The 25,734-nt window shown below is 48.7% G+C and overlaps 13 protein-coding genes across 13 annotated transcripts, besides 2 other annotated features; 5 read left to right on the forward strand and 8 right to left on the reverse strand.

The window, feature by feature from the left end:
* Window positions 1–239: 239 nt before the first annotated feature.
* On the reverse strand, window positions 240–2,534 carry FPSE_08255 (uncharacterized protein; the record flags this gene model as incomplete). Its single annotated transcript, XM_009261373.1, has 4 exons — window positions 240–626; window positions 672–776; window positions 1,351–2,322; window positions 2,415–2,534. The coding sequence occupies 4 exons, from the start codon at window positions 2,532–2,534 to the stop codon at window positions 240–242; spliced, it is 1,584 nt and encodes a 527-aa protein (XP_009259648.1).
* Window positions 248–307: a repeat region.
* Window positions 2,535–3,139: 605 nt separating the features above from the next.
* FPSE_08254 (uncharacterized protein) lies at window positions 3,140–4,594 on the forward strand (the record flags this gene model as incomplete). Its single annotated transcript, XM_009261372.1, has 4 exons — window positions 3,140–3,218; window positions 3,266–3,318; window positions 3,371–4,504; window positions 4,553–4,594. The coding sequence occupies 4 exons, from the start codon at window positions 3,140–3,142 to the stop codon at window positions 4,592–4,594; spliced, it is 1,308 nt and encodes a 435-aa protein (XP_009259647.1).
* Window positions 4,595–4,766: 172 nt separating this feature from the next.
* On the reverse strand, window positions 4,767–5,303 carry FPSE_08253 (uncharacterized protein; the record flags this gene model as incomplete). Its single annotated transcript, XM_009261371.1, has 2 exons — window positions 4,767–5,007; window positions 5,113–5,303. 2 exons carry the CDS (start codon window positions 5,301–5,303, stop codon window positions 4,767–4,769), a joined length of 432 nt encoding a protein of 143 aa, XP_009259646.1.
* A 482-nt stretch (window positions 5,304–5,785) lies between these two features.
* On the reverse strand, window positions 5,786–7,611 carry FPSE_08252 (uncharacterized protein; the record flags this gene model as incomplete). The annotated part of the gene is made up of 4 exons (XM_009261370.1): window positions 5,786–5,867; window positions 5,911–6,219; window positions 6,265–6,530; window positions 6,577–7,611. 4 exons carry the CDS (start codon window positions 7,609–7,611, stop codon window positions 5,786–5,788), a joined length of 1,692 nt encoding a protein of 563 aa, XP_009259645.1.
* A 596-nt stretch (window positions 7,612–8,207) lies between these two features.
* FPSE_08251 (uncharacterized protein) lies at window positions 8,208–8,874 on the reverse strand (the record flags this gene model as incomplete). The annotated part of the gene is made up of 3 exons (XM_009261369.1): window positions 8,208–8,405; window positions 8,454–8,626; window positions 8,694–8,874. The coding sequence occupies 3 exons, from the start codon at window positions 8,872–8,874 to the stop codon at window positions 8,208–8,210; spliced, it is 552 nt and encodes a 183-aa protein (XP_009259644.1).
* Window positions 8,875–9,951: 1,077 nt separating this feature from the next.
* FPSE_08250 (uncharacterized protein) lies at window positions 9,952–11,007 on the forward strand (the record flags this gene model as incomplete). Its single annotated transcript, XM_009261368.1, has 1 exon — window positions 9,952–11,007. The coding sequence occupies one exon, from the start codon at window positions 9,952–9,954 to the stop codon at window positions 11,005–11,007; it is 1,056 nt and encodes a 351-aa protein (XP_009259643.1).
* Window positions 11,008–11,327: 320 nt separating this feature from the next.
* Window positions 11,328–11,820, forward strand: FPSE_08249 (uncharacterized protein; the record flags this gene model as incomplete). Its single annotated transcript, XM_009261367.1, has 3 exons — window positions 11,328–11,351; window positions 11,403–11,491; window positions 11,541–11,820. 3 exons carry the CDS (start codon window positions 11,328–11,330, stop codon window positions 11,818–11,820), a joined length of 393 nt encoding a protein of 130 aa, XP_009259642.1.
* A 269-nt stretch (window positions 11,821–12,089) lies between these two features.
* On the reverse strand, window positions 12,090–12,813 carry FPSE_08248 (uncharacterized protein; the record flags this gene model as incomplete). Its single annotated transcript, XM_009261366.1, has 2 exons — window positions 12,090–12,736; window positions 12,786–12,813. The coding sequence occupies 2 exons, from the start codon at window positions 12,811–12,813 to the stop codon at window positions 12,090–12,092; spliced, it is 675 nt and encodes a 224-aa protein (XP_009259641.1).
* A 1,358-nt stretch (window positions 12,814–14,171) lies between these two features.
* On the forward strand, window positions 14,172–16,210 carry FPSE_08247 (uncharacterized protein; the record flags this gene model as incomplete). The annotated part of the gene is made up of 5 exons (XM_009261365.1): window positions 14,172–14,261; window positions 14,378–14,542; window positions 14,591–15,074; window positions 15,140–16,125; window positions 16,157–16,210. 5 exons carry the CDS (start codon window positions 14,172–14,174, stop codon window positions 16,208–16,210), a joined length of 1,779 nt encoding a protein of 592 aa, XP_009259640.1.
* A 189-nt stretch (window positions 16,211–16,399) lies between these two features.
* FPSE_08246 (uncharacterized protein) lies at window positions 16,400–17,815 on the reverse strand (the record flags this gene model as incomplete). Its single annotated transcript, XM_009261364.1, has 3 exons — window positions 16,400–17,068; window positions 17,156–17,476; window positions 17,531–17,815. 3 exons carry the CDS (start codon window positions 17,813–17,815, stop codon window positions 16,400–16,402), a joined length of 1,275 nt encoding a protein of 424 aa, XP_009259639.1.
* A 1,255-nt stretch (window positions 17,816–19,070) lies between these two features.
* On the reverse strand, window positions 19,071–20,258 carry FPSE_08245 (uncharacterized protein; the record flags this gene model as incomplete). Its single annotated transcript, XM_009261363.1, has 3 exons — window positions 19,071–19,183; window positions 19,233–19,798; window positions 19,852–20,258. The coding sequence occupies 3 exons, from the start codon at window positions 20,256–20,258 to the stop codon at window positions 19,071–19,073; spliced, it is 1,086 nt and encodes a 361-aa protein (XP_009259638.1).
* Window positions 20,259–21,417: 1,159 nt separating this feature from the next.
* Window positions 21,418–21,737, forward strand: FPSE_08244 (uncharacterized protein; the record flags this gene model as incomplete). The annotated part of the gene is made up of 3 exons (XM_009261362.1): window positions 21,418–21,502; window positions 21,560–21,646; window positions 21,697–21,737. 3 exons carry the CDS (start codon window positions 21,418–21,420, stop codon window positions 21,735–21,737), a joined length of 213 nt encoding a protein of 70 aa, XP_009259637.1.
* Window positions 21,738–22,050: 313 nt separating this feature from the next.
* FPSE_08243 (uncharacterized protein) lies at window positions 22,051–24,098 on the reverse strand (the record flags this gene model as incomplete). Its single annotated transcript, XM_009261361.1, has 3 exons — window positions 22,051–23,385; window positions 23,435–23,775; window positions 23,822–24,098. 3 exons carry the CDS (start codon window positions 24,096–24,098, stop codon window positions 22,051–22,053), a joined length of 1,953 nt encoding a protein of 650 aa, XP_009259636.1.
* Window positions 23,870–23,972: a microsatellite.
* Window positions 24,099–25,734: the final 1,636 nt, after the last annotated feature.

Raw genomic sequence — 25,734 nt, forward strand, 5'->3', positions numbered from 1 at the left:
GTTATGGATGTACGCAATGTCTAAGCACGCCCGAACGCGGGTTGGTTTCGCACGATTGGAAATACACGTTTATTACTATATGAAGCCGACTTGCCCGAAAACATCCTGCCTACAGCTGGATATAAGCCATCTGGGGATAATAGACGTTGGTGGCTAATATCCCAAAGGATTGGCGTAGTGTAGCATTCTTGTCCCCAGTGCGCCAGTTGCAATGCTCTGTTGCCAATTTACGACCCTACCTATGGATAGAAAGACCAGGAGGAGGATAATGATGATGATGAGGGGGACGGAGAAGGAGGGGGAGCAGTTGTACCCGGCCCAGTAGCAGAACAAGCTGTACCCGGCCTAGTAACAGAACAAGATGTAGTGGACGAAGTAGCAGAACGGGTGGTGAACGAAGTAGCAGAACGAGCTGTGGTCGATGCAGTAGCAGGATAGGCGTATTGTAGAAGTGGCTCTGCAGGCTCTGAAACTGGCCCTAGCTCTGCTGGTCGTTGGAACTGAGCGGCACCGCAGCGAGATGCTAATTCGTTGTAGTGAGTCAGAAGCTCTTCTGCTATTTGGCGGAGTCGCTTCAATTCCTCGACCTGGGGGCACTGGTCCTGGACATGGCCGTGTCGGTGGCACTGGAAAATGTTAATAGAATACAGAGTATAATTTTCCAAACTCACGTGGTTGCAAGTCGAGTCTCTGCCTCGATCGCGACTACGGCCCCGATCTCGTCCTCTTCCACCAGCCGGACGGAAAGAAGCTCCCGTGTATATGCTAAAGAACATCTATAAGACGTCAGTACCTGATACGGTTGATGGAGTGTGGTTGGCAGCTTGATGTAAACCAGAAGCTCAAACTCGATCGTTTATTTATCAACAAGTGACAAGATAGCTAAAAACTCAGGGGAAGCGGGCAGGTGTGGCAGACATACGACGAATGATTGATGCGGTTCAAGTGATACTCGTGTGTGAGGATTGAACTGATTAGTGGTGAAAGAGAAGAACTTTGCAGAGAGAAAAGACTGGGAGATAATCATGGAATCAAAGAGTTTAAATATGTCAAGTGAATATGATAAGAAAGTATAAGTTGGGGCGGCCTGAAGGTCAAGTTAAAGTCTATTGTGGGATTGATAGGCCATATACCCTCCGTCTGACCCCATTGCCTCTAAGATTGACAAGTTATCAACATATTTCGACGGCCGAGTAATAACTGTCCTCCAGTAGAAACGAGAAAATGTACACGAAGAACCTTTGAGAGGAGTATTCCCCTCTTATAGAGTGGCGGGGAAACTATGTTTATGAAAGTGATCTCAAAGCCAGATCATTATTCGCTACTTAGCTTTTCTATCGTCTTTCCAACCATGGCCTCGACCTGTTCCCATCGGCGTCTTAGCAACTCCCTCTGGCTGCTTGTACCACCCTCTACCTCATCAATATCCCTTCGAGTTTTCTCAATAACCTGTTGAAAGTCTTTCAAAGCAGATAAAAGAATACCATCAACTTCCACCTGCGAAGACCGTCCATCCTCACAAGCGTCAAAGAACCGTTGCCACTGTCCAGGGGAGCAGCACAGCATGCGAAGGGCCACCTGGGTCCGGTGACATCCTGGGGTCTGATCATCGAGTGTGTATCTGCCAAGGAAGCCGACACTTTCTAGCTCAGCGCGCTGTGTCTTGTTGAGGAGTGGCAGTATCACTTCGTCCAGATACACCTCATCCCAGCGATTTGTGTCCAAGATAAAGCCGTACTCTGTCAAGAGAAAGTCATTCGAGTGAGGGCCATATGAGACGAACACTTCCTCGCCTTGTTTGTAGGCCCGGTCTGTCTGAACGCTGTACCCAAGAGCAGAGTACACCAGTTTGCACCCTTGGCTTTGGTCTTCATGGTTGAACAAATCTAAAACAGGCATGCAGACCAATCGATCAGAATGAGCATAACTCTTCATCTTGGGCATGCTATTATAAAAGGTTCTAGTGTTGATCAACACCCAGCTCAGCATATACTCATCCCTTGTCAATGTAGGAAAGGCTTTCAGAACAATATCGCACTCCCGCCGGAATGTGGTGTTCTGATTGTCCAAGAGGTCTTTGGCTCGCTTGGGAAGAAGAGCTTGAAGTTCACTCGGCCACATCATGGGCATTCCACCCTCCAGATCTTCCCGGGTAGGGAGTACTGTTCTCCAGATGGCAAAGTCATCACTGTCGTCGAGTGCAATTTCAGCGGCCAAGATGCCATGAACTGAAACACCATGAAGGGCGTCTTTGATGTGCTTTGGAACAGTATCGATGGTGCGAACAGCTCTCGTTGGAACACTTAGGATTGTTTGGTTTGCCTAGTGTAATCAGCAACTGCAATTAAAACTAGTCGTGACGAACGTAGATAAAGGGTAAGAGTTCGATGGATCGAAGCACCTCTATGACTTACTCTGATATCGTAAACGGCAACAATACCAATGCCGCGGCCAGGCATAATTCGAGGTTCGACATTGCTACATTTGACGCCTTTAGAAGAAGCCCACGGCATGAAAGCTGGGTCGATAGACATTTTGGCCGATTTAGGAGTGGCCGTTCAAAGTAAGTGAATGGAAAGAAAAAGTCACTTCAACAAGACGGTAGCTCTTCCGAAGACGGTGATGAGTCAAGAAGAGAAATCTTGACTAAAAAAAAAATCAGTACCCATACAGAGACCCCGAATTGACGCCTATAATGAGGATTTTGATAATCTAGCAATACCTTTTAATCATACCATTGTAATATCGGGCAATAACAATATCGTCTGTTGCTTCTTTTCTTTGCTGTAGGTACCTGCGATACTTATCACGCTGACTCAGCCCCAAGTCCCCAAGCTTGAGTCGGTTACGCCACGTGATGGATAGGCAGCTCTCATTTAATGGAAGGAAGGCTTTACTCATATCCAAGTCAATACTTGGGCATATACTTTCAGATCATCATTTGTTTCAATCTTGTTGCGATAAGTATTGTACCATAAACAACGCTCGGAGACCTTTGCATAATTTATGCATAACTCAAGGGAGTGCAGGCAAGACACCTTTCACCTTGAACCAACACGTAGCTTTGTCTCACAACTCACTTTTATTACTGGAGCTTCTGAACTTTTATGATAAACTTTCACTCTACAACTAGCCCGCCATGTTTTATCAAGGAACACTCCAGGAAGGCATCTCTACGGCCGTCAGCCAGCAAAAGCTGGTCCTGTGCTTCGTTGCAGGTCCGTTTGTCATCATAACGACCCGCACAGTAGCTCACATGCATTAGATGACAGTGACGAGAGCTCGCAGTGGGAAACCGAATTCCTGACCGATGATACGGTAGGATTTTGATGATCTGCAGAGCATATTCTGGGGCTAATCCACGGTGTAGCTGAGCGGCCTAAAGGGACACGCCGTTTTTTTACGGTTGATAGCGGGATCTGAAGAAGCTGGTCATTTGGCCCAGATCTTCCCACTACCGCGGACTCCCACGGTTGTTATCATCAAGAATGGTGAATTAAAGGAGTACATCGCACCGGGGACCAGAAAGGACGAGTTCCTACGCAGGGTCAAGGAAGCGTTCAACTCTTCAGCGACGCCTCAGCCGGCGCCGGCTCAACCAGTCCAAGTTGCCCCTCCTCAACCAGTGACACCCACAGCGCCAGAACAGACACAAACAACTGTGTCCTTATCGACATCCGAAAATGTCCGTCGGATATTGTCCGAGAGAGCTACCAGACTCCAGGCGCAAAGGGAAGAGAATGAGCGCAAAGTCAAAGAAGAACGCGCCAGGACCAAGGAGAGGGCCAAAGCCGAAGCCGAAGCTGGAATGAACACCGACAATGCCCGAGCTCACAAGGCTGCCGAGGCAGTAAAGAAGAAGAGACAGCAGGACCAAGAGGAGCGAGCCAGAATTCTCAAGCGAATTGAAGATGACAAGGCAGAACGACGCATGCGCGCGGAGGAGCGCGAGAAGCAACGACGTGGCAGTATGAAAGGTGGCGATGTTGCAGCGTCCTTGGTCAGCGCACCAGAAACCAAGCTGGCGGATTCGACAAAGACAGGCGGAATGACAGCTCTTCAAGTGCGCCTCTTTGACGGATCAACATTGAGATCGCGCTTCAAGACGAATGCGCCCCTCAAGGAGATTAGACAGTGGGTGGACGAGAACCGAAATGACGGAGCGCAGCCGTATACCTTTAAGCAAGTCCTTACGCCTCTGCCCAACAAAAACATTGACGAAACAGAAGAGGACAAGGCCATCGGCGAGCTCGGCCTTTCCCCTTCATCGACACTGGTCCTCATCCCCGTCAAAAAGTACACGTCTGCCTACAATGATGACTCGCAAGGTATTGTGTCAAGAATCATTGGCTTTATTCTTAGCATATTCTCCTGGATTTTCGGTCTTTTTTCATCCGACGAACGAGGATCCGTCGGACCTACCAGTTCCCGAGAACGGTCCCGAATTCGGGAGTTCCAGAACCCGAGCGACCAAAGAGATCAACAGTTGTACAATGGAAATTCGGTAAGATTTGACATCACTATCATGAAGATACTATTGCTAACAGCAAAGCTGAATTTTGAACCACGACCAGAGGAGGAGAAAGACAGTTGAGTTCCCAGTGGGTTGAGTGAGATCTTATTTTGTATTATACAATTGGTTGTGCCGAGATGCAACAGTATTCTCACCGAGTCTCTATTAGCACGCACGCTGCCAGGGGATTTATCCCCGATGTTGTTTCCTTTCCCATAATGATATCAAGTTCTTTTATTCGTAATCCCCAAGCTTACTGGCCAGAAGCAGCCTGGCAAGCCTTGAGCTGCTCAAGGTACCAGTTGCAGATCTGCATGTTTCCGTTGTTGTCATCCATGCACTTTGTGAAGTTCTGAGCGACGCCGGCGCAGTTGTTCTGGTTCCAGGACTGCTCTTGAGGAGCGGCTTGAGCCTGGACGGGAGCAGCGGGCTCGGAGGAGCCACCAAACATACCACCGATGGCATGGCCTACTGAGGAACCGATAGCGACACCGCTGGGAAAAGTTAGCAATTGTTCCAAGTATAATGTAATCCGAGCGCTCGGAGTTTGCGCATGTAGCCCGAGCTCGCTAGCGCCAATTGTTGTATATTCAACTTACGCAGCAGTGCTGGCCATTTGACCAAAAAGTCCAGGGCCCTGGGAACCGGCAGCCTGAGGTGGCATGGCCTGGGCAGGAGGGTGAGCGGGAGCAGCATGGGTGGCGGCAGGTCGAGTCTGCTGGGGCTTGGGAGCAGAAGCAGCGGCGGTAGGGCGCGAAGGAGCGCGGCCGACGGATCGTTGACGAGGCATTGTGAGGTGGTTGTGAAGTGGTTGAGAGGGCTGTTGTGAGGGTAGTTGAGGTTCGGGTTTGTTGGTAGTAATTTGGGTGAGGGCAAAGTTCAAGATGGAGGGATGTTATGAGGAGAAGAATACGCCGGCGACACGGATTTCGGAAGCTCACGCTGACCAATTAGAAGAGGCAAATTTCAACGAGGGATGGGGAAGAACGATCAGTAGGGCCTCGGTAGAGGCATCTCCCCCAAAAGTACAGGGTTCAGAGATCCAGAGCACTCCAGGGCCTTCCGTTGACAGCCGCTGAGGGAACTTTTTAGTGGATATCCATTAAATTGAGTCACGGGCTTGTCCAAGGTACGCTTGATTACGACTACAGACACGGAGATACCGGATACAAACGTTCAAAGTACAATACAGTAAAGCAGTTTCGCTTTGTCCTTGATTTCTGCTACTGATCAAACCCTATACTCCATTTTCATGCATCTCATAACGGTCGTTTACGGGGTGCATCTACCCATGTAACGGGGATACAAGCAAGCCTCTCGGACAGTCCAGAGCTTGAGCAGCCATGCCAGGAAACTAAATTGTCAGCAAAGTTCAAACATTTAATGGACAAACATACCGTTCAGCTCCCAAACCGTATCCACCGTGGGGAGTAGATCCGTACTTGCGCTGGTCAGTGTACCAGAAGTAGCCTGTAGGATCGATACCCTCTCGCTTGTACCCAGCCATGAGCTCCTCATAGTCCCAAATTCTCATGCTGCCACCGACGATCTCGCCAACACCAGGCATCAGAACATCAACGGACTCAGTAACGCGGGGGTCATCCTTGGCCTTGGACATGTAGAACGACTTGATCTCGACAGGGAAGTGAGTAAGGAAGATGGGGCGGTTGATCTCGTCGGTCATCTTTCGCTCAGCAGCCTCGGCACTATTCCAGTTAGTTTGCGCATCTTTAAAAATACGGGACACTTACATGTCATCACCAAAGGTGTGGTCGTTGCCCTCCTCGTTCTTGATGCCACGCTCTCGTAGCCAGTCGATGGCATCAGAGTAGCGCATGCGCAAGAATGGTCGAGTAGGCTTCTGGAAGTCGGGGTTGTACTTCTTGATGGCCTCGGCAGCGGTGGGGTTCTCGAGGGTCAGGTCAATGACACGGCAGATGACATGCTCGAGATGGTCGAGGAGGTTGTCGAAAGTGATAAAGTCCAACTCGGCCTCAACGTGAGAGTACTCAGAGAGCTAAACAGTTAGCTTCTATCAAGACACATTTCAGGTAAGTACTTACATGGCGACGGGTAAGAGATTTCTCGGCACGGAAAGACTTCTCGATACAGTAGCAGTCACCAAGGACAGGCAGGACAGTCTCAAGGTAAAGTTGACTGGACTGAGTCAAGTATGAAGTCTCACCATAGTAGTCGAACTTGAAAAGAGTAGAGCCACCCTCGACTTGAGTCTGCACAAGAGCAGGAGGGCTGACCTTCTTGATATCCAACTCCTTGTAGACGGTGTGGAAAGCATCCTCGACAACATCGCGAACAAACATGACGGCGGCGGGCTTCTCGTGGCGGAGGGTAAGGTGTCGGAGGTTCATGAGAGTGTTGTTGTCACCATCGACAGGTACAATGTTGGTAAACGCATCATCGCCTCCGGGAGCCTTGGCGATGACTCGGAAGTAGTCTGCGCGGAGTTCGCGGTCGAGGGGAGCGTGAGCACCGGCAGGAACCTCCCAAAGCTCACCAATAATCTCAAGAGAGGTTTCTCGGGAGAGTGTTAGAGCGTCGTAAGTCTTGGAAAGATCGCCAGAAAGGAGACACTGCATGTAGTTGACACCACGGCGCAGAGTGACAAAGATAAGACCACCCTGCTTGGCCACACGGTTGACACGGCCCTGAACGGAAACACGCTTGACGCCCTCAGTAGGCTCATCCTTGCTCTTTCGGAGAGTGCCAATCACAGAAGAATCGGTCTGGTGGAGGCCGATCGAGACAGGCTCGGGCAGGGAAGGGTCGTTGGTGATCTTGATCTTCTTAGCCTCCTCAAGAACAGCAAGACGAGCGGCCTCATCCTGAGCATCCTTCTCGGCACGCTTAGCAGCAGCATCGAGCTTCTTCTTTTGTCCAGCAGCGTAGGCGACAGCCTTCTTCAGGGCTGACTTGGCAGCGGGCTTGTACTCCTCATCGTCCTTCTTCTTGACCTGGTACTCGGACTCGGCGCCGTGGCGGAAGTAGGCCTCGAGGAGGGACTTGAAGGGGGCGGACTCGGTGCCCTGAATCTCGGGGAGATCGCTTCCGGCTTCTTCGTCGATGTAAATGACCGCCATCTTGTTGTTGCGAATTCTATTTTGTCGATGCGAAAACAGAATTCGAGCCTTGGGTTGGAGGGGTTTGCCCCGCGATTGTATACTTGACTCACGATAATGGTGGGGTGAAAAAATATTAGTCACCTATCTAGGTTATCTTTCCCTAGCCAATTAGTGTATGAGCTCACTAGAAGTTATAGAATGAGGACGAGATAAGAGAATGGCAGAATGTTTTCTTATACTTGTATAAATAACCTTCATTTCGGGCTTGTAGGCTGACAGTCAATTGAGTCATAAACTGATCCGATGTACGGAATGACTAGTTTCACATGTAAACATATCATGGAGCAAGTTGTGTTTCATAAAACTATTGATTCAACATGACGGGCTTTCTATAGAATGACAATTTCCTCCAATCAACAATTATTCCCAAACGCCATGCCCTGGTTAATTCAGGAAGCCTTTAACCTGACCTCCGATTATTTGAGCCTCGCGAGTTCCTTTAACCCGGGTATCAATGTAACTCTTGCCAAAGCAACCTAGTCCGCATGCCAGAGCATGCCTGCCGATCCGGATTCTTTTGCAACACCGTTCACCGGTATATCGTTGCTCTAGGCTTAGTTTTTGGACTTGCTCTTCTTGCCTTTCTTTTGCTTCTTGCCTTTGGCTTTTCCGTCATCAGCAGACCCCGACTTTGATGGGACAGGGGACTCCTCAGCTGGTCTCTTGCGATTCTCAACCGACTTGAGAAGAGCCTTGGCCCGCTCCTCTGCAATTTTTTCAGCAAGCTTATTGCTAATCGTCTTGTTGTCGGCCTAATGATATGTTAGCATTGAATGTTAGCATATTGTGGGCTTTCATACCAGATCAGCCTTTAGTATACGCGCTGCAGCCTCTTGGTTAACTGTGAGACTTCGCGACTCTTCCACCTCTGGAGTCTCAATGTTCTTGATCTTGCCAAAGTATTGCTGAATTCGCTTGAGTTCAGCGTATACGGCTTGTGTTTGGGTATCAGAGCCCTCCAATTTGAGTGACGCTGTCGCGTTAGTTAGCTTGTTTACAGGAGTGACGAAATATTCATAAAGGGCCAGTAAAACACTCACAGAACAAAAGAGATTCAATCGCATATGCTGTCAGCGAGAAAAGCTTTGCCTTGTCCAACAGGGGTAATTCAGAGGCCAAGCCTTCAAGATTACCGAGCAAAGGTTGAAGGATTTCCTCGAGATCATCGAGCTGATCGTCTAGCCGGTCCAGATCCGGTGTGATATCCTTGACGTCTGTCATTTTGATGTTGGGGTTGAATGTTGTGATATGCGAGGTTGAGATGATCAATCACGTCGCTGTCGCATGAAAGACTTCGCAGCGCAGAACTTGACATGGCCTAATAGGGACTAGTGATTTTGCATTCATGAAGCGGGTAATATGTAACTAAGCAATATTGCTCATGCTCAAGGCCCACTTGCGATTAGTTAACGTTAGAGGACTCACCACAGGTTCTATCTGTCACTAAGAAATAATATGGCATGAAATGGAACGAAATACAAAATCACCCAGTTCAAAATAGTTCAATAAAAATGTGACACTGGGTTTCTGCTTCAAAGTCGTGGCGGCTAAACTACCAAGAACGGTATCGGAGTGAGCAATTGACCAATAGTTATGTACCGAAATATGAGAAGATGATCAGCTAGTCCCTTGACCCGCCTCCTCTAATTGGTTGCAGTCTAATTTTCTGTCAAGGGAAAAAACGGACTTCCCGCCGCTCGGAGCCATTATCTCGACGCATCCAGCACCAATATCGACATCACCACTTTCACTCCAACTCGCCTCCCCACGATCATACCTCAACATACAACGGCTCGTTTACCCACCGATAATAGCGTCCACGATTTAATACACAGCATCGACTTTAGTCTCACGAATCCGCGTGCGCGTGTGCCTTATAATTTCTTCCAGCTTGGCCACAAACTTCACGACCCGAATACAACCGTCAAAGTGGCGGTCTTCACTCAGTCGCGGGCGACGGCTCAAATAGCCAAAAGGTCGACCCGATGTCTACAATATAGTCCTAGGACAAGCCATACACGGCTCTTCGCTTCGGCAGCAACCACAACGCATCTTAAGAAAGAGGCTGTTCCTCCAGAACTAAGCGGACCATCTCCCTCACGACCATGGCAAAGCTCGGAAAACAAGGCGTCAGTTACACCTACGTCGAATAATTCTTCACATTTCCACATCCCCTCGGTCATCCTCCCAGCCGAGGCCGCAAAATCTGGACCTGTACACAAAATCCATATATTAGGCGAAGATGTGAGATCGAGATTCATTGCACACGCCTTGTGCAGTGTTTATGACTCAGTCGAGATGCTCCGGTTCCGAGACATGCCCAAATCGAGATATCGAAATGTCGAACAAGTACAGCCAGAACGAACAAGGAAATCCGCGTATGCAGAGAGAAACGCCGCCATAGCCAAAGAGAATGAAGACGAGGGACAAGAGGCTGCACCGGTGCCTGATCGCTCACACATCGATGAGTTGGTTGTCACTGGTCGTGGCTTTGAAGCTGTCAAGGCGATTGCTTCTGTCAAGGACAGGATTGATGACAAGACATCGGTATGCCTTTTGAACGACGGCATTGGGGTCCTGGAGCAAGTCCGCAAAATGATATTCGACGGAACGCAGCCTGAACCAAACTTTTTCTTGGGACATATGAGCCACGCATTGGTCTTTAACCGGAATCGGGACTCCGTTAAGCAATTGAAGGCCGGGCGAACAATTCTGACCAGCGCCGACGCGGCTCTAAACACACCAAAGGACTTGCATGCATCCCTCGACTGTAACGTGCCTACTTTTATGCAATCACTAAGACATGCCGAATTGCTTCAGTCAAGTTACAGTACCTACGACCAATGGCTGCGGTTCAAACTACCTTCCCTCATGTTTACCGCTGCTGTTGAGCCCGTGTGCGTGCTTCTCGATTTGCCATACCGCGGTTTGACGACCAACCGATCAGGGCAAAAGATGATGAATCAGCTGTTGGGAGAGATGGCTCTGGTGACAGAAAGTCTGCCAGAAGTCCAGAATTCACCAGATCTTATACGGTTCCTTCGCGGCGAAGGTCTCAAAAAGTTCTGCTATCGTCGTATCACAGGCAAGGCCAATGCCCCAAGTGAGCTACTCATGCGCATCAACAAGGGTCTGCAGACCGATATAAACTACCAAAACGGCTTCTTTCTGAATCGAGCCGTGGATCTTGGCATTCACACACCTACGAATAAGTTGATGGTGCACATGATCAAGGCAAGGCGACAAGAAGCAATGGAGAAGAGGAAATTATATATACCAATAGAGGAAACATCGGCGGAGCAAATTAGAGAGAGAGTTCGGCGTCGGGGAATACCAAGGGGCAATCTCATATAGAACGGAGCGTTAACGAATTGCATATTTGGTGTTTGGGCTAGCCTCTGGGAGGGGTTTGATTGCAGTATTATAGTCTGTATGAATCTATTAAATACCTTTATTATATTATCTCGCAGCTTTCGTGGGTAATGCTCAAACACATAAAGGCAATATTTTGTTCAGAGTTGTACCAACCACCATGCTCAAAAGCATGATACTTGAGGATGTTCTGCTTACGTGATCAAATTCAGTGCCCCTCCACAGGTTGACGAGATGCAAAGCAACGACCCCGCGACGTCGGGCTGATCTCCTGACTTGCAACACCATACGTAACCGAAATCATGGATGACGCAGAGCTTGATCAGGTACAAAATCCAGTGCGCTCAGCTGGAAAATGACACTAATATTGTATACAGATCCGAAAGGCTCGTCTAGAGCAGCTCAAGGCCCAAGGTGGCGGTAGCAGTGGAGGTGGTGGCTCCGGGCAAGAGCAGCAACAGCGCCAGTAAGGTTCCTTTTATTTTTATGACAGTATCGCGCTGACCCCAGAACAGACAGCAGCAGCAAGATGACGCTCGCCAACACGTCCTCAACCAGATTCTTCACCCCGAAGCCGCCGATCGTCTGGGCCGCATCCGTCTCGTCAAGGAATCGCGCGCCGCGGACATCGAGAATCGACTCATCACACTTGCCCAGACAGGCCAGCTGCGACAAAAGGTTACCGAGGAGCAGCTCAAGGAACTTCTCAACGCCATGTCTGAGAGCAAGGAAGAGGAGAAGATTGTCGTGAGCAGGCGCAAGGCTTGGGATGACGATGATGATTTGGACTTGTAAGAGGTGCTTGATACCATGGAATTGAAGATCAGAGAAAAATGAGGGGTCGTGGGCGGCCTACTCGTGATTTGAGTGAGGAAGTAAAATGATGGTGGCATGGGTGCAGATATCGAGTCTGCCAATATTTCTAACGAATGGCTTATTTACGTTTCGACAGTGTATGACTCTATATACTTTATGTGGCAAAGGATTCAATATCGACGCTTAATCGGGCAGTTCCCAAGTTCATTACAATAGTACAGATTTTACACAGAAGGAGTAAGGAGTCCTTATAGACCTTGCTCTCTTAGCTCTTTGAGCCTCTTTTTCTCTTCCTTTTCCCTCTTTCGGATGTCTCTCATGTCAGGTGGTTGCTCAATGCCAAGCTCTTTTCTGACATTGTTCACATCCTCCTCAAGTCTCTCTTCCCAGAACACATTGATTATCTCCTTGCTTCGTGCTCCATTCTTGAGGGCCCAAGGTAGATATGTCGATGCGAATCGCTGTCTCTCGCTTCTCTTCATGGTAGCTGCCGCAAAGATACTCAATCCTGTCATGGGGAGTAGTGTATTGGCAAACTCGAATGCTTTCAGAGCAACTTCACCCTCGCGCACGATAGGTAGACCCGTCAAGGCATGGTAGAAATCGTGACACTCGCGGTAGCGCTGCATAACATATGCGCACTCTTCGTTATCGATGTAGCGTACTAAAGCTCGGGTATCGGGCGAGACACCTTCTCGATCGAGCCACCCAACGTATGCGCGACCAACGCTATTCTCTGGCATTGCGCGCAGTGCATCAAGAGAGAGTGTTTTGGAGGATATCCGTGGTCGAGCTCGGAGAATGCGGCGGCCTGTTGGATCAGCGAGCATAGCATCGCGCAAGCGATAAATAAAGTAAGGCGTAGCTGTAGCTTCGCCTGTAGCAGCAATGAGGTCTGGAGACAATTAGTCACAGAACAATTCAAGGATCCTTCTGAAGCGTACCGTGACGATAAGGATTGAAAAAAGACATGACACTAGCTCCAATGGCTAAGCCAGCCCGCTCAACCCTCGTCAATGGTACATGACCTTCATAAAGTGGTGGGGGGCGATTGCTGGTGAAGCTTCGTGAAGAGCATGATGCGCAGTTCACAGCTCTCACGAGATTTATTCTATAAGCAGATCCAATTGATCGCAATTTTGGCAGTAGTGTTCTCTCCATCTGACAGAATTTGTGAGGATGATGGTTCGATATTGAGATAGATGTGCTCGATCTACGAATAGGCCGATCTCATGACTAAGCCATACGTCAACGGCGAATCAGCGCTGAAGGCGTCATGGCACAACTCAACTAACTAGACCTATAAGTTTCTTGCAACATCCTTGAACTGATTACCCATTCCTCGGGCAGGGTCCCAGAAAAAATGTCCGCTGAAAGCATAGGGGATAAAAGTAGGAGGTTATGTTATGCCGCTTATACTGTACTCTTTAGGCTATTCATTTCTGTACCCTAAGCTTGGGGGATCAATTTTTCTGCTACCCAGTAGCCATTCTATTCTCCAAGTTCTTCTTATTCTTTGCCTTATGTGGTTATCCATACATCAAGGGATCCCGATCCCGCGTGATCAGTCCCCGATACCGTGCGTACCCTATATGAGGTGGCATAGTCTGTGCGAGGTCCCAATCGATGAACCCGTTAACATTGCCTAGGTTTGGGTCCACAAGAATGTTGTAAGAGTCAAAGTCTGGGGGACAAAGAACAAAGCGAGAGTGTGAATTGAGGTCCGGCGAGCTCTGTACAAGCGCTTCGATCATCTTTTTGCAGATCCCAGTCAAATTTCGGGCCAAGATCTTCTCTTCCATGACGGAGCCAATCCTATCAAAGGTTAAGATGAGAGTTGAGCCATACTCTTTGCTACGCTGGTCAAGATGTCGAGGCGGAGGTTGTCCCGACATGTCTCATCGAGCGTGTCGTCAAGCCAGATGTTGATTGAAGTGAAGCCATCTCCTTGTACGCAACAGATTCAACTCGTTTCTGTTTGCGCGTTCTTTGTCCTTGGCCTTCGATGGGTAACAAGAAAGGCTGAATTCGTGATTGGTTAAAGAATATCTTGACAGCTATTATAGCTGCATCTTTTCGTTGGGCGTTTGAAGCGGTGGAGGGGCGATGAGATTGCCCAGGCAATATTTTTCCCACGTCACTGTTTTACCTTGATGATTAATTAAGCCTAGCTGTAGAAGTTGCATGCGAAATTTCGACGAGTGGTGGTTGATCTTTCCACATCTTAACGTCAATACTTGGAGCCGCTGTTTATCGATTTGGCAAATGGATACTTACAAAATTGGCCAACAGATTTATTTTCCATGTCTCTTCAGACGCCCCAGTACAAGATGACCTCCCAGGAGTCGTTCAACACCTGTCGCGAGCTTCCGATGGCTTCGTTGCAGCAAGAGTTCCTTTCTGCCTATAACAAAAGTCAAGTAAGTACCCGAAGGCGCTTCTACTAGTCATCGTGACTCTTGTTGGAGAATTATGCTGACAATACGCCAAGGTGCTTGTAGTTTCTGGTGAAATAGACTCAGATCATATTAACAAGGTTCTCAACATTGTCTTATTTGACCAACATGAACCAGCAATCGCTTGTACCCAGTCGCTACGAATCAATGCTATCAGTGCTGCAGGGGACACATCACGCCTAGTATACATGACGGACGTGAGGCTGCTTGAGCTGGCCAAGAGCGATGTTCTCTTCCAGAAATACGTACGTCTTGATTGAACTCTTATAGCCAAATGCCAATATTTCCGACAGGGATGCATCGTCATTGACGAAGCACACGAAAGAAGGTTGGCAACAGATGTCCTCCTAGCCTTGTTAAAGAGTGCTGTGACCTCTCGTCTCGACCTCAAAGTGATCGTTACGTCGGACACTGCGAATGCCAGCAAGTTCCTTGCATACTTTGAGCGAGGAGTCCACTTCGCGATACCCTCGGACAGTTTTCAAGTTGACATCCGCTGGCTTCTCGATCCCGATCCCAACTTCTTAGAGCTAGCCGTACACACCGCGAAGCATATTCATGAAACTACTGGAGATGGAGATATCCTCATGTTTCTGACAGGTACTGGCGAAATAAAGAGTGCCTGTGCTCAACTCAAAAATACCACGAAAGATCTCGATGTTCTTACTTTCCCTCAACGGGATAATATCATCAAACAATCTAGTCGACGACGGTGTATCATCACCGGTAGCTCCCGAAAGTGGTTCACTCCAATTAACGGCATCGTCTATGTGATCGGTATGTATTGCTTCAAAGCAAGTCCTCGCATGACGACTAATCAAGCTTATTAGACTCCGGGTTAGCAATTGACACCCGATTCAATCCCCGCGCCGGCCTTGAGATTCAGTCCGTGGCACCCATATCACAAGCCGAAGCTCGCTATCGAGCTAGGCAAGCCGGGAGATCTGGTGTATGCTATCGCCTCTACACCAAGAGTGACTTTGACGAGGTCCTTCTTCCTACTGTCCTGCCCCCAATTCTTGTCAGCGACCTCTCAGAGCTTGTCCTACAATTAAAGGCCATGGGTATCAACGACGTTGCCAACTTTGACTTTGTTGATAAGCCCCATCCAGAGGTATTCCTCCATGCTCTTGAGGATCTGCATGCCATGGGCTACCTCACAGATGTTGGAGTCATCACCGAAAGGGGTCAAAAGGCTGCAAGGCTCCCAGTACATCCGCTCTGGTACAATGCATTGGAAAGGGCACACGAACTCGGTTGCAGCGACGAACTTATAACCATTGCTGCCACAAAAAGCATCCGCAACTACATCTTGACTCGGCCCCCTGCTACTAGACAAGCAGCAGACCTGGCACACCAACAATTCGCCTGCCCCATGTCTGACCACATCACAGAACTCAATGCTTTTCACGCCTATCTCGACACAGAAGCCTCGTCTGACCACTCCGATGCGCTGCAATCGTGGTGCTCAACCGCCTTTCTCAGTATGCAGGCTCTGGAAGACGTCAAGAGAATCCGTATAAAGCTGGTGGAATCTTTTGCAGAATTATTTGGGGCGCCCTCCAAGAGGGCCAACTTTGAGAGTCGCGACTACGACTTGGGCATCCGCAAGGCACTAGCCTGGGCGTTCGTCCATCGCGTGGCCTTTCGTGACCCTAAAAGTGGAAGCGATCAATATAGATTATTCCATTTCAACTGGCAAGCCGCGATACATCCTAGAAGCAGTCTCGTGGGTCTTGACCATCAGTGGATCGTCCATAGCACTTTTGTGTACTCTCACCGTCAGTACTTTCAAACCGTCACTGCTATCGAACCTGAATGGTTGATCGTAAGTCCAGTCTTGATATGTCGATTTGCAGAGCTCTAATGTACTCAGGGATCCAACAACTTCCGAGAGGAGAGCTGGCAGGTGAAACAAACAAAAAGTGGCAACGTCTACAGAATGTCGTTGGCCAAAGCATCTTTTGACAAAGCTTGCAATGCACATAACGCCGAGGACTAAGGAGCACTATTTTATATGTGTGAAACCCTGATGGTGAAGCCGTTTTTGTAAGACTTTGTATAGAGTAGTTACATAGAATAAAGGCTTGTCTCGCCATACGCTACTTTCTCTTGGTTCTTGGTGGCAAAGCGTTGCCCATGCGATCCTCTTTCCGGTTGATCTCCATCCACAGACTTCTATCCTGGCCAATGTCTTCCCATGACTTGATCGTCCTACTCTCGATGCTCACGGTGTGAACCCCCGTAACCTCGGACGTAAAGCTAACATTCGAGGCAGCGGTTCTTGTCAGGTAGTCCCTTTCGGGAACATATTTCTTGGCTTGTCTCCCGAGATACTGCCACTCGTTGTACAGGTCATAGCCACCCCAGCCAAGCCCTACGCTTCTTGGGCGCCTATAAATAGGTATGTGACTGCGGCAAGTTCCCGAAGAATAGTCGGAACCAGGGTCAGCAGGGACGAGGAAGGTCGGAGAGTGAGAAACTAAAGCCCGTGCTTTGTTGTCGTGTCCAAGAAGACGGCCCGGCTCCCAATACATTGAGTGTCCAGAGCTCTTTGCACCGAACAAGGCTATGGATCTCGCCCCGTGGGGCGGTTCCTCTCCAACTTGAACTCTCGCTGTCAGACCTGACATCTGAATACCTCTCGCGAACATAGCGGTCGTGTCACCTGTAGGGTTATCGGCAAACCAGATGTCATGCAACCTGTACGTAGGTCGTGGATCTTTTGAGCTGTCAATACTCTCTAATTGGCCTTTGTAAAACCACTGCTGCTAGCCAAGTAGTTCCAATACATCAAGCTGTGATAGGGCGATCCTTTTAAACTCTCTTCGTTTGCTGTCGGGATTGAGTCTTTCTACATAGACCCAGGGTTGTCTCATCTTGCCGTCATTGGCAATTTGCGAGATAGACTTGTCTGGAAGGTTCATAATAGAATTCTCATCCGTATTCTCGAGCTTCACCTTGTCATTGATGAGCTCTTGGGGTGGTTTGTGAGAGTCGTGTTGCATGTGAGGATGTTTTTGTTTGCAAGAGATTGGCACATCTTTAATTAGAGGCGATCCGTTATCATAAGAGCCGACAGATTCTCGCAGCTGTGAGGTTGGTTCTGGCCCCTTGTTGTGGTGAGTAACCATGGCAGGGTCCTGGACGCTTGTGACATTCCCATGACGAGCTCGTTTCTATAAGCCAGTGTCAGCGGGTTACAAGATAAAGCTTCTTGAGGCCACACTCACAAAGTTTACAGTGACTGATCTAGTGACAATCTTCATTCCCATGAATGTAGCATTGTCTAGAACAGCCAGTGCGCGAGTGGCGTCCACTTGGGATTGGAACTGGACCCAACAGCCATCATGATAGCGGTCAATAGGACTTTTCGTCTCGGGCCAAAAGAATGTGCCAGAGAAACCAGCTGCAGTGACAAAGGTTTCGAAATCTGCAATCTGGGTGTCGTTGTTGATGTTTTCGATGTACACAACAAGACTCGCTCCAGTAGCACGGGGTCGTTTGTGGGAAGACATTCTAGCCTCGGACGGCATACTTTTGTGCAATGGCAAGGTTGAGTTTTCAAAGAATATTACTACTAAGGTAGGTGGGTACTCGAAAAAGATAAAATGCAGTGCCGGCCAGGCACGGTTACACTGCTTGGCAGTGTGTAAGGTTCAATCAAAAACAGTCCAAGATTTAAGAATATTGACAGGGTTTATAAATGCAATCCATAGGGACTTCGGCGTAGCAAGAACATATGATATTGAGCGACAACTCATATACCCCTATTGAGAAAGAAAAGGTTAGCCTCTAGATTTTGGGACAAAAATAGACAGTCTAGAATCCTGATCCAAGAAGCATAAACTGACCTGATTATATTGATGCTTCTGCTCCCCCAGGCGGACCTTTCTGATGGTATAAGGACCTTGTAGAGATCTCTTCCGGGTCGTATGGCTCCAAAGCAGGAACGTGGCAGCGTACCGCGATAGGATCCCTCTTCCAAGGGGAATCTTCATCTTTTGGATAAGCCATCTTGAGAGATTGAGGGGAGATCATCTCAAAATGGAGCCCGCCGTCGATGGCGCTTGGGAAGTCCTTGGCGACCGAGGCAACCATTTCTTCAACTGCCCGCTTCCATTCTTTGTCCTCATGCCATTGTGTGTAAACCAAGACAGTCGGAGCTTCGTCACGGTGGCCGAAATTGATAGTCATCTCCTCTTCGATGAGGCTGTTGCTCTCAAGTGCATCACGCACTCGCCGATGGATTCCATCTTGACTTCGTGCAATGTCCCGAGGTAGCGGTCCCTCAGAGAATCACAATGGGGAACTCGGAAGGGACGGCCAGGCCGCATGGTACTTGGTAACGACGACGGGACGTAGACGTAATAGGGGATCCATTGTTTGAGAGGTGAGAAAGATTGCTGTGCGTGCATCAGGGGCACGCGGGGTCGGATGCCTCTTTATATGTCAACTAGAGTTTAGCTCATGAGTAACACCGACAACAGGATTCAAGAAAATGGCAAATCTATCTTAGAGTTGGTTGAGTATCATCACGCCGAGTCACATACTTGAATCACGCCGAAACTTAAACAAAACGCTCTGTTGACGCCGATGCCTGACCTTACTCCATAATTCTATGATACAATGAGCAGTTATCCCTTTCCTCAATCTCTTCCACAACTTGGCCCATATTCATCCCAAACCTTGAGGAAAATGAAAATATCACACGTCGAATTCCTAGTACTGCAGCAAATTCCCAGCTTTTGAGTAACAGCCGCTGTCCAGGGGCTATTCACCCCTCGGTCTTTTGGCTCCATGAGGGTTCCCCCAATCGCCACCTCCACCCTGGTTCTGGTTGAAGCCGAACCCGGGGTTAAAGTTGGGAGGCATACCTTGAAAGCCTGCATCATGTCAGTTACTGCTAAATAAGCATTCAATGTGGTGACTTACCAGGCATACCATTGGGAGCCATCATGCCCATGCCCATGTTGCCGGGCATACCCATAGGCATCCCACCCATTGGGTTCATGTTCATCATGCCACCTCCTCGACCACCCCGCATACCACCAGGGCCCCCTCGCATGCCACCTCCCATCATTCCGCCGCGGTTGTTGAAGCCAAAGTTACCGCCGCCTCCCATGGGTCCGTTGTATCCGCCTCCCATGTTGTTGTTGTAACCTCCCCCCATGTGGTTGTTGAAATTACGATTGTAACCACCTTGGTTCATGCCGCCACGGTTGTAACCGCCCCTACCTCCTCTGAACCCACCTCCAGAACCTCCAAAGTTGCCGCCCATGTTGTTGTTGCCACGATCATTATAAGTAGAAGGCGCACGGTTTTGGTCCTTGCTCCTAGTAGGAGCGTCCTTGGGGAGAGTCTTGAAGGGGTTGATGTTGGGATTCCAGTAGGCCAGTGTGACCTTTTTCTGAGCAGCTTGACTTTCAGCAAGGATCTGTTCGATACGGTGCTTGGTAGCTGTTGACGCTTGGGGAGAGTAGAATTCAATGTAAGCTTGTCTAAGAAAGGTCAGCCAACTCCATCGTGCCTCAGTTGTACTAATTCCGCGTACCCTTTGCTTTTGCCATTAACCTTGTGTTCGCTAAAAGTAATATCCTTAATCTCATCCTCACAGCCAGCCTCTCGAGCCCAGCCTCGGATATCGTCGTCCGTGTTCCACCAGTTAAGCTCTGAAATCATGAGCGATGTTGTGGCTGTTTGATCAACTGGTCGACCATCCTCCTCTTGTTTTCGCTTGATCCCTTGCTGGGATCCGGATGCTCGGTGGTTGGAGTCATAGCTCTCGCGTGCATGGAAGTCCTGGGCATGGTGCTCGTCCATATTTTGGTCACCATGACTGTCTCGTCGATGATCCTCTTGGTGATAGTCCTGATTACTGCCATCGTGGTGCTGGGGGTCCTGCTGCTGTTCGTTGCCTGCGTCGCCGTAGATGTCGATCTCGAAATCTTCTTCAGCCATTATGACAGATTCGGTGCAATGGGCACAGGTTAATGTCGTGCAGGAGTGACCTGGAGATGAAAGAGGAAATGATCAATGTGATAATTAGGCTGAGAAATACAAGAGTTGGCCTCTGGTCTTTACACATAAGTAATCAGCTATTGAACGTTCCATCGCCAACAAACATCGCCTCAAAACTCAGAGGCCTTTCGCGCCAGAGACAAGAAATGATTTGGACTGGAAGCTTGCAATACGTACACTCCGTGTAACAAGAATGGGGCCCTGATATAGGTATAGCCTCCTGATATGATGGTACTTGACTCAAAGATTCGATATTGAGGACGAAGCTCTGTGCTCGCAATCCTCGCTTCTAGCTCCTGATATATCTCGAGCGAGCGCTAAGATACAGATGGGGAGCAATGGGACAGAGGATGCCGTCAGCCCGATCAACCCTTCTTTCCTAACCTTCAGTTCGCCGATCGCTTGCGACCAAAGTCTTTGCCAGAGAGCGCCCGAGTTGCGTGACTTGTAGTAGAGCCTAAGCGATGCGATATCGAAAAGAAAGCACCCGATCGATTCGCGTTGTCGACGGCTCTGTTAACTTGACCAAGCTCGATCGCGAACAAAGTAAGCCGGTGAGTAAGACTGCCGTGATTGAACCGTGATTGAACCGTGATTGAACCGTGATGGAAATCCTGCAAGGTCAGTTACGGCTTCGCGATGGCAAGCAAAACGAAGATGAAAGAGTTTGGAAAAGAAGAGCTTCACAGTAGGTAAGTTTATTTTCTGGGGAGGAGAGCTTCGCTGCAACCCGCGGAAGCTGGCGCCTACCTGGTAGCGCCTGCGCGTCTGACTGTCCGGGGCCGGGACCTGCAATTCAGTGGAGCTGCAACCACAGTTCAGGTCATCCATCGGAGAATCTATCGGTCCGAACTCCAGGGACTTCTCCGTGGAAATTGGTTTGTTAACACGTATGGAGATAGAGGCCAGAGTGAGAGCTGTCCATTCATTAGCTACATAGAGGTCCCCTTTAAACTTGAGCTCCAACCCTCCTTTCTACAACCCCCGCGACTTTGACTTTGACTCAATTCGACGACTGCATTTTTGTTTCCTCCGACATTACCTTCTCTCATTCACACAACGTACTTTTAATATCTCTTCATTTCTTCCACCATCCAAAATGTCCGACCAGGTTCAAGAGATTCTCGAGGTTCCCTCCGAGTTCGTCAGAGACGGTGTTCAATTCGTGCGACGATGCACTAAGCGTATGTTGACCCATTGCGCAGCGTCACTCTACTATTCACTAACATTTTCGTCTACAGCCGACCAGAAGGAGTTTCTGCGACTCTGCCAAGCTGTTGGCGTTGGTTTCCTCATCATGGGCGCCGTCGGCTACGTTGTTAAGCTGGGTATGTGCTTCAGACCTCTCCGCTTGCCTCAATTCCTAACACGATAATAGTGCACATTCCCCTTAACCACGCCCTCGTCGGAAGCGCATAAACGGTCACGCGATCGGCTGATGAGATTCTGGATGGCGACTTGATAATCCAAAAACCCGCAACACGGGAACGAGGACAATCACACCTTTCTTGCTTGCGGGTATGCTTAACGGGGCGGAGTTACATGACATTATGGCGGGCACGCGACACACTTCTACGCTGAAATTCGACCGAGCGCCATGGGAGATGAGAAGGAGGATGTGCTTTCACGTCCAAGGCGCTATTTGTGTGGATTGAGAAATATCCACTACGAAAAAGACGGCTACAGTGATTAATTGTACAAATATATCCATTGTTATTTTTGCAGTATTGGCCTAGTCCATCCCATATGTTGAATTCTGATACAAATCGGGCTGTTCCTTTAGGACGTTGCTGACGCTGTGACCCATTGGAGGATCTCCCTCATCATCGATATTTTCATTAAACGAGTGTAGCGAACATGTTCCTCTTGCCATGTTATAACCATTCCATGCAGAAGCTGATCCCGAGTTAGCTGGGGCATTGAAACAAAGGCAGGCAAACTTACCAACAAGGAGAGGAGCATTGGGGTGCCAGCTGGCATCGCGAACACAAGTGGTCCAATTACCTGACTCCTCAAGGTGATAGAAGCGATGTCGATTTTCCATGGGCCGTGTTCGCATCGTCGCTTTCTTGACGTCGACGGCTCCAGCCAATGTTGCGTCCATGTTCCAAATGTATACTTTACCGTCTGTACTTCCTGAGTAGACATATCTCGAGTTGGTACTCGTTGGGGGTGAAAAGTGGCACCGAATAAGAGTTCGGAGTACTTTGTGGCCTCGGAAAGTAACGAGTGAGTTATCGTGGGGATGTACGTCCCAATCTTCGTCGTCATAAAGTCCCCCTCGGTAATCGAAACCGCTGGTATTGACGGTTCTTGTGGGGTCAAGTTCGGTGTATCGATCAGTAGACATGGCCATTCGAAGGTCCCAAAGTTTCATGCTCTGATCTTTCCCGTTGCTAAGGATATAACGTCCATCGCCTTTGCTGTCGATATACGTCAAACCCTCGATGTGACCAACAAAAGCTCCGGCTTCTCGGTTATCGCCCATGCTTCGCCTATCCCATACCTTGATCGTCGTATCGTCGGAACCTGAGTAGAGGATATGCGGCGACATCTTGTCGGCGAAACACACAGCGTTTACATCATCTTGGTGTCCGCGGACATGATGCAAGACTGACCGTGACTCGATATCATACACAACAATGGAAGCCGCACTTGTTCCAGCGACCAGCTCTCTTCCGTCGCCTGAGAATCGAACAGACCAGATACCAAAGCCACGTCGTCCGTGCCACCCCTGCCGAGGCGGGCCATCGTCGAGATCCAGGGTATAAGGGTCGCCAGTATCATTTGGATCTGTAGGGGCTATTGAAACCATGGTCTGGATCGAAGTATAAGCGAGCCATTTGTTGTCGGGACTCAACGACGCATCCGTGAGCGTCCACTGGCCCCAAGGGTATGCAACTGTCTTGTAATGCTTCCAGTTGTACGGGCTCGAGGTATCGTACATTCGAACTTTGAAGTCTTGAGAACAAGCAAAGAAGAAGTTACCATCATCAGAAAACTGTCCAGAGTAGACCGGATCATCAAAATGGAGAACTTTTTCCGCTCTCGTTTGTGGTAAAAGACCCTGGATAAGTGTTAGTCAAACTATTGATGTGTAAGCCTCAGTAGCCAACCTGATTGATGAGAGCATTGTTCCGCAATCTGTCTTCGCGGTTTCCCAAGGCCAGCTCCCGCTCCAGCATTCGTGTAGCTAGACGCTTCTTAGCTCTTAGGTTATAATCATTTGCGCCAAACACCCCTGATCGCATAAGCTTGATGCCTTGCTCGCTAGGAACTTTTGGAAAACGGTTAGGATCCTTAGGTGTACGGCGTCTTCTAAAAGGCCAGTCTAAGAATTCTGCGTCGTCGTCTGCATTGTCTTGGAACAAAACACTGGTAAGATTTGGGTCCTGCATCAATGCGAGGAGTTGCCTTCTGGTCAACAGTCCTGTTCTAGCTCCAGCTTGGATCACCACTATGTCAGTTATGTATTGCAGTAGGAGGAGGGTGTTGGGAATTACTTCGAACAATATTGAGAAGGCGTTGTGCACCGCCGTCTCCTTCAATGCCATCGTCATCGTCGTCCTCATCATCCTCTTCCTCTTCCTCATCTTCTTCGACGGGCTGATCCTCGTAATCTTCATCTTCATCCTCTTCCGGCTCATCCTCATCTGCCTCGATTTCATAGTACCATGCTGGTCCTTCTGATGATTCACGTGTGCTCTCATTATGGGTTTCATCATCACTTTGATCCGTTACCACAGGCCGGGAGCTCCTCTCTTCTTCAAGAGGAGCCATGGTTGCCGTATGTGAGATTTGGCAGAGCTCGGTTCTGAGTGCGAGTCGGCAGAATGCTTGCTAAGCACGGCAGCTGTGAGGGGCGGTACGGTGACAATGAATGTCCGGTCTTATCAGGAGAATAGCAGGGTAAGTAATTCACTCAGTATACACAGGTTTGTAATGATATAGAGGTTCACAAAGGTCACAAGTCGTTAACAAAATATCAATGATGCGATGAGCGAAACGCTCCAAATGCGATGCTGGAGTGAAGTCAATGGAGGAGCTACCGGAGCTTGTGACGACATCGGCCGGAGATAAGACTTAATAAGGCCCGTGTTAGGCCTACCTACCCTGAACTTATTCTGGGGTTGGGTGAGTCTGTCACGGTTACACAGCATTTACCGTGTTATCTGTCATTTTAACATTGCAACGTATGACAATAATATCGCTGTGGGCAATGATCTTATTCTTAGTTATTTGGTCTGGTTGGTTTGATCAGGCGTTGTAGCAACAAACAACAGAAAAGTTCCTAACTCCGTATTGCAACAACCATTCGATGAATGAAAGTATAAACCCACCCATCAAAGGTAATGCAACCAAAAGGATAAGAAAGCACCAACGTATTCTATTTCCAGTGTCTTGAAAAGAAGCGTAACGGATGAGAGCCAGTTAGGACGTTTTGCATGTAGACAAGATGTACATTTGCCAGCCTCAACTAAGTTATAGTCCGATGAGGATAATGGAAAGACGACACAACAAAGAGTATCTTTGACAAGGCCATTGTGTATTTGATTCTCTAATACGTCCTTAGATGGACACTGGTAAACTGGTTTGAAATGAGTATTGCAGTCACAAAGATGACCTTCATACTGGTGGTCGAGATGGAGAAGCCCAAAACCCGAAACATCCTCTGGTCACGACGTAGATTTCTCCATACCAAGAACATAATGATAATTGTATCCTCTCAACCAGAGATACCTGGTTCGTCTACGTGTAAGTATTCCAAGAGATGATGGTGAGCTTGGGATCCAGATTTCTGCCGACATCCGATACTTGGCGGCTTGGTATCAAGACTTCAACTGGAGTCCAAGATGCTGTATGCAGAGAAACGGTACCCTTTTTTGTACACGGCCTCGTAAGTGTATGGATTCATGGCTGTAGTATCAAGAAATCAGGTTTACCCGTGACAAGCAAACGAAAGAATGGTATTGTTGCTCGGAAATGTCGGGCTTGGCGAACATTTCCAGCAATCTTTAGAGTCGAAAGAAACCGGCGGGTATTAGACTATTACAAGCTTTATGTCTGAGTTGATTAAGTTTCTTTGCCTGAGTGTATTGGCCATAACCCCTTAGAAGCTCATGCGTGTTGTTTGTAGATATTCGTATCTCGTAAGATATCATGATGATAGGATTGATGCCCAGAGGTCATCGCATCACAGGCCACGAATATATTTCTAGGTCCTTTTCAGTGTTGATAACTCGATTGTGATACCTGCTCAGACTGTCGATTATTCACTTCATTTGTCTCGTAAGTTCTGTCATGAACTACCGTGAAAGACCCCCTGAAGCTTGGGTAAAAATACTTGGCCACTAAACGACTCAAGGCTTAGCGTGGCACAGCTGGGGCCACGTTGGCACGTCTGCTAGGGCATTCT

The sequence above is a fragment of the Fusarium pseudograminearum genome, chromosome 2 (genome assembly GCF_000303195.2).
Source record: "Fusarium pseudograminearum CS3096 chromosome 2, whole genome shotgun sequence".
Lineage (NCBI taxonomy): Eukaryota > Fungi > Ascomycota > Sordariomycetes > Hypocreales > Nectriaceae > Fusarium > Fusarium pseudograminearum.